Source organism: Furipterus horrens, unplaced genomic scaffold (genome assembly GCF_987537825.1).
Source record: "Furipterus horrens unplaced genomic scaffold, mFurHor1.1.pri manual_scaffold_6, whole genome shotgun sequence".
Classification (NCBI taxonomy): domain Eukaryota; kingdom Metazoa; phylum Chordata; class Mammalia; order Chiroptera; family Furipteridae; genus Furipterus; species Furipterus horrens.
In genome coordinates, this window is record NW_028327176.1 from 172,660,746 (window position 1) to 172,670,719 (window position 9,974).

At 39.5% G+C, this 9,974-nt stretch overlaps 1 protein-coding gene across 1 annotated transcript; it reads left to right on the forward strand.

Annotated features, from left to right (window-relative positions):
• The first annotated feature begins 407 nt into the window (after positions 1–407).
• SMIM28 (small integral membrane protein 28) lies at positions 408–4,249 on the forward strand. The gene is made up of 2 exons (XM_090280673.1): positions 408–615; positions 3,677–4,249. The coding sequence occupies exons 1-2, from the start codon at positions 505–507 to the stop codon at positions 4,058–4,060; spliced, it is 495 nt and encodes a 164-aa protein (XP_090136799.1). The 5' UTR covers positions 408–504; the 3' UTR covers positions 4,061–4,249.
• Positions 4,250–9,974: the final 5,725 nt, after the last annotated feature.

Here is a 9,974-nt window from a genome sequence, read left to right on the forward strand (position 1 = left end):
TAATGAGTCCTCCTTCTCTACCAAATACCCCTTCTCTCTGTACCAGAGAATCTAGAAATAATTAAAGGAAATTCAGCTCGGATAGTTTTTCTTGCTTAGCTAGATCTCTGGAGAGGGATGTGGGGAGAAGAGGGAGAGGGTCTTATTTACATCTAAATATAAACAGTTGCTATTTGCTGTGACCATTCGTTGCACTGGAGTGATGCTAATGCAGAGAACTGCTCTGTCTGAAATCTATTCCGTATCTGATATTTGATACCAACCCTTACAGTGATAAAGGCCACAGAAGCAAATCCAGAGGCACTGCATTTAAATATGTATAGTCAGTCCTGACAGGTCTCTCTGGTTGGTTTCTTTTGCCCTGTTGTCACTCATTAGAAAAGGAGTTTACCGGCAGCCATCAGCCCAGCACACCCGAGCTGGACGCAGGCCAAGAACAAGCAGCACTGTTGAAATCTGGACCGCGAGGTGGAAGGGTGCACGGCACCCCGGCTGGATGAAAACATGCCAGGACTGCTGGGCACCAGCTGGAGGAAGTTTGGACACGCCGACAGGGGCACCTATGGGGAGTTAACCAGTGAGCCCAGCCTACCTCTTCAGGAAACCCAGCTGCAGGTCTGTACCTATGACTTCTGCCTTCTCTTCCCCAAAGCAGGTCAGTTTTTCTACCAGCCATGCCTATATGTTTCGGATCTTAAAGCTTAGTGGCAACATCGGGCATCATGAGGAAGACAAAAATAGGATTTCACTGATTGGTGTGGTCTAAGGAAGTAACTCGAAACTTGCCTCAAATATATTCCCAGAACACCTACCTGCTGTATCAAATATGTCAAAGAATTTAGGAGTCAACAAAATTTTATGCCTTGGTTTTACAACTTTGTTCTTTGCTCAGTAAGCCATGTCTACGTATACAGGCTAAGAAACCCCCTGTGGCTCTGCGGCTGTACAATGACCACTGTTTCTAAGAGGTGGTAAAGCCAAGTATCGTACTTCTGAAAGGGTAGCAGGGGGTTAAGGAGGTTCTGTCTCGACTAAGAAATGCAGCAGCAGCCTCGACCTGAGATAGCACTGAGGAAAAATATTGGTAGAAAACTAAGAACTCGATTCATTTTGTCATCAGCAGGGAAATGAGTGATACCGCTAATCCCATAAGCAAAAGGGAAATGAACCTATTTTCTTGTTTTTTGGAAAAATCAACTCATCAGATTGTTATTTAAGTTCTGCAAAACCACCTTTTACAGAAAAACACTTACACATGCATATATAATGATACATTTTTCAGCAGTTACACTTTTAACTGAGTATTTCTTTAGAACACACTTTGAAAGAACTAAACAAATTAGGACCTCTCATTGAAAAAGACAACCATTTTGCATTTTAAAAAGTTAGAACAATTTGAACCCACATATTATGTATCAGTAAATAAGCAAATTAAGGGTCCCATACATTTTTCCAATAGCTCTATGCATCTCTTAACTGGAAAACAAGAATTCTTTATCTCAAGATATTGTCATAATGTGCTGTTAGGTAAGCAATATCACTCAATATTTGGACAAATTTAACTCAACCAATGGAAGTACTGATTACAGGAGGGGACTGTGGTGTTTCTCCTTTCATGGATTTTTGCAACTAGTTTCGATAATACCAAAAGTGCATAATTGTGAATAATAGGATTTATAACATCAAACCTTTTAAATAGAACATTAAAAATCTTTACATTTTATACAGATTGAACTTGCAGGTTGTGATAGAATATTTAAATGTTTATGCCTCTGACTGTTCAGAAACTATTATCATTCATATAATTGCTGGAGAATAAAGCAAAGTTATGCAAAATGGTCCATGTTTATCAAGAATGAAGAATGATTGCTTCAAGTACTAAGAGATAAAGGCTTTAAATTTTTTAATGATTCATCTAGAGGGAGAAAATAAACACAGTTTAGTAGCTCTTTGACTCCAACTTGATTTCTTAGTAATTGTAGTAAATTATTGATGAGTCCATCTACTCTTATAGCTTTGTAGTCAAAGTCCCTTATTAAATCACGATAGATTTTAAGTGAATAGTTCTGATAATAAGCTAGATTATGTGTGAGAAAACAATCCATAGTTCAGAAATCATAGATAAAAATATTTTTTTCACATAAAAATATTAATGTTGCTAAAATATTTTCTCTGGAAAGATATACCTATTAAAATATAAACTTAGGAACACCAAATTTTTCCTTTGCTATATCTTTTCAGCCTTATCAATAAATTTCTAGATGATTTCCAGCTGTTTTTAGTATTTAATTTTCTAGTTTGACTCTTTGAGACATCTAGATATAAATATATAAATAACTATTATTCACCAACTGCTTTACACATATTGATTCATTAAATTCTCATGCCAATCCATTCAAAAAATGTGTTATTTTCATTTCATAGAGAAGAAAATCCAGGCCCAGAGGGTGCAAGTGGATGGTGCATGGTGACAAGGTATTAGAAGATAAACTGGAATTCAAAGCCAGAGCTGTCAAACCCAAAGATGATACTCTGCTTCCCAACAAAACCTTTAATTTTTTATGTACTTTGAGTTAAAATATCTTAACTCATATCTTACCAAAGACAAACTATTTGGCACTACAAATGTTAAATATACCACCTAATCTTCAGTCAAAATAACACACATAATTGAAATTTCCTTAAGAAGTAAAAACGATTATACAGTCAGTGCTAGATAAGCCATTCTTTAAATAGGTTATGACCAGAAGAACAACTGTCCTTTCCAAAAGCAAGAGAACCCCAGCTCTCAGTTTTATTTTAAATAAGTAGATAGAATTTAGTATTTTGTTTGTCTTAAACACAATAATAAGGCTTTAATGTTTTTCCTTTTCTTCTTAGTGGTGGATACAAATATTTACATTTGTTGTTGTATGTTTTGCATAATAACCTTCTAAATATTTTAGTATTTCTAGTATTTCTTAGTAGCTTTATTTAAAGTAACATCTATGCAACTTGGAACATTGTCTATTTTTTGTATTACTTTTCCATCTTGCTGCTGAAGCATCACTTCATGTGTATTGTAGTGTTTACCCATCAGGACTCATCCTTATATTCTGAGCTAATACTACAAAACCAACACCTTGCCGGCTGCTTAAGAATTTATGTGCAGTTGTTCTCCTTTAAAGAGTTCAAGCTTTTTCATATTTATCCTACAAATAATGCAAAAAGAAACTGAAATTTAAAATCTTAGTCATCATAGAATCAGCTATCAAATCAGATTCGAAATGTTATTTACATGTGATATGAACACATAATGTCTGATTTTGTTCCACAATTAAAGAAATTAAAGTGCCATACAATTCTTTTGTGGCAATAAAACAGTATGGGTCTAATTCTAAATCAAATACATAAGTAGTACAAGTTATTCAAAGAATGAGTGGTGGACCTACCATCTAAAATTCATTCTAATATTTACACTTTAGTGACAGTGTTGTAGAATATCATCAACGTGTATTTTGGGCCTTCTAAATTCATACTTTATCTTGTCAATCCACTCTGTTTCACGTAGGCTCAAGCTTATTGGCATAAATGAAGACGTGATTTTTTTAAGAGTGAGTGGTAAGAAGAATAAGAGATGGAAGAAAGGCAGGGGACGTCTCTCGCCTTCTAACTCCGTTTCGTTCCCTACCTCCAGGGCACCCAGAGGGTAAGTTCTGCCCAAGAAGACGTGGAGCCCTTCCTGTGCATCCTCCTGCCAGCCACCATCGTGCTCTTCCTGGCCTTCCTGCTGCTCTTCCTGTACCGCCTCTGCAGGGCCCGGCGGCCCCAGGGCCAGGTCTTCAGCATCGACCTCTCGGAGCACCCGCCCGCCGGGGAGGAGGCCGACTTCCTGCCCGCCTTGCCCTGGGCCGGTGAGCAGGACTTCCCCTACTCGCCGCTGCCCAGGGAGGCGGCCCCCCGCTCCGCCTGTCTGCCTCCGTCCTATGAAGAGGCCACCCGAGGGGCCCCTGGGAGAGAGGCCCCGGAGGGGCGCCTTCGGTATGAAGAGCGCTCACCTGGACTGGAGGTGCCCGTATAAACCGCCCTTGGAAACCATCTAAAACAGCTCCCAGCCCTTAATCGAGCGCGCAGGAGAGGCAGAGAAGAAGGGCATCTGGCCCAGGAGGGGACTGTGGACGAATGGGAAAGGCCGGACAGTGTCAGTCCAGTGAACCCGTCAGGTTCCTTAAGGAAAATGTCCCCAGATTGTTCTGAAGATGACTGGGCTCTTTGGAAATGTATAACACCCCTGACTGGGGGGAAAAAAAAAAAAAAAAAGGAAAGTTCTGTGTGAGCTGATAAAAAAGATTAGAATCACTAGTGAGCGTTAAGAACTAGCTCTGAAGAGAAAGATGACACACAAATGCTGATAAGCCAAAGGTAACTGCTTGTGCCACCAAATTAAAACTTCTTCCTACACAGATGTTTCAGGGCTTCACGGTTTCACTTCTGTGTGAGGGCTTCAAGATGGCTGGAGTTCTAGAAGGAGCTGCCATGGCCAACTGTGTTGTAAGTAATAGTGAAATGTTTCCATGTTAAAAATGAAAGTACAGACATTTGCATACATTTTAGTTCAACAAAACAATAAAGCTCTCCAAAATTATCTCCTTTTTCGTGTCCCTCTTTCTTCCGAGAACGGAAGAGGATTTGACTCAGTGGTGTGGCGACATGGTGCACAGAATGTCAGGGTTGATTGGCATCAGGGCTGATTGGCAGCACGGTGGTGGCAGGACGTTGCTCTAACGCATTGTCTTAGGGGCCACTGTGACTGAGCGTGTGGCCGTCAGCACACTGCAGTAACAGCAGCAATCAGTTAAACATTAGAAAGGAAAGGTCCACATTTTGGATCACATGAGAAACATCAATTAGTTCTTTCCTTATAAATCACATAGTTCAAACTCTCACTTCACAGGTGTCAAAACCAGAGTTCAGAGGCTAAGTGACTTGTCCAATGTTCAGTACCTCGGAGGAGGCAGCTGGGACCAGAAGCCTGGCCTCTCTGCCATGGGCTGCTGCACCTTCCATGGTGCTGGACATCCTCTCAAGAAAACTGCAAATGTGGAATTTCAGTCCATGCTCAGTGGGGTGAATACGGCTGAGTCTGAACTGGATACAAATCTCTCTTCATACTTGTCACCTGGGGGAGTGGAGGTGGGTCACGTACCATGTGGGAGACCTATGAAAATGCCCATGAAGCTGGGAAGGCGGCAAGAAGGTCATGTGTGTAGTCCTTAAACTTATTCCATGATATAACTTTTGGGAAAAGTATTTTCACTTTTGTCACAGTACAAAATGCAAAATGAGACAACCCTTTGATGGTTTAGAATGAACAAAAAATGGTGGCTTTTCAAACCATTTTTTGATGTGAACATTTTTATGCTAAATATACAATATGGGACAGTTTTAGAAAAGTAAAATAACCTAAAATAGGATACATTTCTTTTTAAATGTAATCTGATAGAAATAATAGATTTGAGGACTGAAGCAAAATATAACCTAGTTGACTGAAAATAAAAGTTCTTTCAGAAAAACTATATTGAACAATTCCCTGGTGGTCTTTAAGGGGAGCAAATAAATAAAGGAAATGAGAAGCTCAGCAGACAGCCTTCTTCAGGTTTTGTTTTTTTTAATTCTAAGACTCTAGTTCTGTGTGAGACTCTGTTGATTCTCTCCCAGCTGCCATTTCTTCCTTTTCCTTGTTCACAGAACCCTGATTTGGTTCTGGGACCCTGAGGCCACCAGTGTCAGGCAGACCAGATCCCCCCCAAGCCAGGGGATATATTGTTACAATCATGGCTATCTCACCTCCACCAAGAACTGATTTGGTTTTGGGGACTAAGGGGAGCCCTATACAGCAGGAGAGGCTTGTTCTAAAAGAGGTTGCTTAATATTAAAAATACATACATGAAAGAAAATACTTTGGCTCTTTGCTGGATGTTACATGTCTGCAGGGGATGCCTGGGGCTGCTGCAGCCATCTTGCAACCAGGAGCAAGACAACAGCCAGGACCAATATGGAACATAGTGAAATAGAAAGACAGAAAACACCTGGGTTGAAGGTCCTCTAGAGAAGCTGAATTAACCCTGCAACTATCTATATGTTAATGAGAGAACACCTTTCCTACCGCTTTAAGCCATTTAGGTCAGGCATGTTACTTGTAGAATAAAAGCATGTCAACTCCTACCATTTCTAAGGATATTAAGGAAATGCATTGCTATGTTTTAAAATGTTCTGCTAAGACTTATTTTAAAGTAAGTAGTCAATGCGAGGACTCATTCATGATGTTATCTGTGATCTAGGGAAGGAAACATTTTCTCTTATGGAACCAAACTGAGGCAGTGAAGCAGATAAACCATTAACCAGGGCTTCCAAACCATGGCCCACAGGCCAGATCCCACTTGCAACCTGTACATCCTGCAAGACAAGAATGGTTTCCACATTTATGAATAACTGAAAAAAATCAAAAGAAGAATATTTCATGACTTATGAAAATTAAGTGAAATTAAAGCTTTGGCATCAATAAACAAAGTTGTCGGAGCACAGCCGTGCCCACTTGCCTATGGCTGTTCCATCACAAGTGAGTAGTCACCACAGAGTATATGACTTTCAAAGCCCCAAATATTTACTGTCTGGTTCTTTAAAGAAATAATTTGCTGCCCCTTGGTTTAGGCCAGTTGATTTCAACCCTAGATGCGTGGTAGAATAACTGGAGAAATTTTAGAAATACTGACACCAGGACCCACTTAAAGTAATTAAATAGAAATACAACCAGTGATTCTAATATGAAGGCAAGGCTGATAGTCATTACTCTAGGTAATGTGAAGGGGACCCAAAATACAGATGAGCTTCAGTGTAGACGGACATATGGTAACAGGTTTAGAGAAAACTCGATTTAGAAATCTAGCTTTGAGCCATCATTTTAGAACCCAACATTCTCTGTAAACTCTTTCCTGAAGCCATCGCTCAAATGTGCATCTGCAGTCAACTGAGTTCACCAAGCAGGATTTGTAAGCACAATAGTAGGAATGACGGTGTAAACAATACATCCTTGTCTAAATGTTAACAATGGGCAAACACGGGTAGTATGGTTGTTAGCAACCCAAGGACTGAGTGGAATTGAAGAAAATCCACAAATGAAACAACTAGATTGTTAATACTTGAGAAGTATTTGGAAGAAATATTTGTAGCCAGAAAAGATTAAAAATGGGAGGGAGTATAACAGAAACAGTGACTAGAACGTGCATATCTTCACTAAAGTCTACCCTGGACCAGAGAATATCATTAATGCATCATTTTATAAAAAGGAAAAGGAGTCCAGTTTCTGGTCTGGCCTGTAAGAAGCTTGGAAGTCACCATTCCTGCCTAACAACAAGGAAAAGATCAACGAAACAAAAATTCAACAACTCCCCTTAATTTCATCAGAGAACCGAGGTCATTAACCACTTCCCCCAAACTGGAGAAACAGATAGGCAGATACAGAGGATCATGACTCACCAGAGCAGAAACCCACCAGTAGAACCCTCCTCGGCAACAAGTGCTGGGCAGGGAAACTTGAACTGTGATTGACGAACTGCTGGAGGCTCAGAGAGGACAAACCTCAAGATTAAATATCCCAGAAGACCCCACGCTTGGTGAGTTCTGCCTCCAGGAACCCTACCAGGTCTTCACAATGAAGGTCTAAGAAACATTCCCCGGTGCTTCTAGAAAGAGGAGGGGGAAAGGAACCATTCTGAAATCCACCAGAGCATTGTGTCCTCTTAACAAGGCCTGCCCTCAGGAGAAGCTATTAAACAGAGCCCAGCCTGCCCAGGTGTTTTCAGAGCCTTGAGTGGTCTGGGGGAAGGGGAAGGCCCAGCCCCAGCTGGCTCTAGCCATACACTGAGGAAGAAAAACACCCACCTGCAGCCCCTCTAACTATCGGGTTCCACTTAAGGGGATGGAAAACAAAAAGAAACACCAGAGAAGCACTTGTGAAGTTCACATCCCAGCGGCACAGGCTTACTAGACTGACACCAGTCACAGGACTATGAACACTCTCCCCTGTGCACCCCTAACTGCCACATTCCTGAAGGCCTGTTCACTGCACCTTCTTTAACCCAGTACCTCAAGTCCGCCTTTCAAGACAAAATTGCAAGGCATGTTAAAAGGCAAAAAACATGGTTTGAAGAGACAGAGCAAGAATCAGACTCAGATATGGCTGGGATGTTGTTGGAAGTGTCAGACCAGCAATGTAAAATAACTATGGTGAATATGCAAAGGGCTCTAATGGAGGGAGTAGACAACATAGGAGAACAATATGCAATGTCAGCGGAGAGACAGAAATTCTAAGAACAACAACAACAAAAAAGCTTGAGATCAAAAAGATTGTAACAGAAATGAAGAATGTCTTTGATGGGCTTATTAAAACCTGGACCACAATTGAGAAAAAAAATCTTTGAGCTTAGGTATATGTTAATAGAAACTTCCAAAATGGAAAAGTAATAATAAAAAAAAAAACCCACAAAACAGAATATCCACGAGCTGCGAGACAACTGTTAAAGGGGTTACATATGGGTAATGGGAATACCAGAAAGAGAAGAAAAAGGGAAGCAAATGAAATATTTGAAGCAATAATGATGGCAGATTTCACCAAATTATGTCAAACCACAGATCCAGAAAGCTCAGAGAACAGCAAGCAGGAATAATATAAGAAACAAAACAAAACAAAACAAAAAACCTACACCTAGGCATATAGTCAAACTGCAGAAAATCAAAGATAAAGAAAAAATCTAGAAAGAAGCCATGGGGTTTGGGGGAGGTAGGAGAGTAGGGGGGAAAGGGGAGTGGGAAGCTTACCTATTGAAGACCAAAGATAATAATTACACCTGACTTCTCCTCAGAAACCATGCAAGCAAGTAGAGTGAAATATTGTAAGTGCTGAGAGGGGAATAACACCAACCTGAACTTTGTACCTTGAAAAATTATTCTTCAAAAGTGAGGAAGAAATGAAGACTTTCTCAGACAAACAAAAACTAAGGGAATTTGTTGCCAATAGACCCTACCTACCTTGCAAGAAATGTTGTCTTTCAAAGAGAAAGAAAATAATACAGGTTAGAAACTATGATAAAGAAAGGAAAAGGATTACAGAAAGAATAAGTGAAGGTAAAATAAACATTTATATTTTTCTTATTCCTAACTGATCTATCAGATAAAAATGTGTTCAAGATAATAGCAAATATATATTTGATGAGTATAGCTTATGTATAAGTGGAATGAATGAGAGCAATGATACAAGGGACAGGAAAGAAGAATTAAAAATATTTTGTTATTATAAAATACACTCCCATGAAGCAATATAATGCTACTTGAAAATGGACTTGGGTTAGTTATAAATGTATATTGTAACTTTAGGGCAACCACTTAAAAAGTTTAAAATATATATATATATATATATATATATATATATATAATTGATATGTAAGAAATGAGGGAAAATGTAATCCTATAAAATGCTCACTTAGCCCTGACCAGCATGGCTCAGTAAGTTGGATGTCATCCTGCAAACCACAAGGTCACCAGTTTGATTTCTGGCCAGGGCACGTGCCTAGGCTGTGGGTTTGTTACCTGGCCAGGGTGCATACAAGAGGCAACTGATCTATTTTTCTCTCCATCTTTCTTCCCACTCTTCCCCTCTCTCTAAAATAAATAAATAAAAATTTTAAAAATAAATAAAATGCTCACTTAAAGCCACAAAAGGCAGGAAAAGAGTGGAAGACAAAAATAGGAACAAAGAACAGGGCATGAATAGAGAGCAGTAACAAATCTGATAAGTATTCATCCAACTATATTATTAATCCCTTTAAACTCCAGTGGTCAAAATATATTAATTACAAGACAGATTTTGTCAGAGTGGATTAAAAAACAAGAACTAACTATATTTTGTCTACAAAAAAATCCACTATAAATGTAAAGAT

What these genes read in the sequence shown, in the direction of transcription:
- SMIM28 (XM_090280673.1), top strand. Translation starts at nt 505, where the DNA reads ATGCCAGGACTGCTGGGCACCAGCTGGAGGAAGTTTGGACACGCCGAC. An exon ending in TTCAGGAAACCCAGCTGCAG is followed by an intron (nt 616 to 3,676) that starts GTCTGTACCTAT and finishes CCCTACCTCCAG; the next exon opens with GGCACCCAGAGGGTAAGTTC.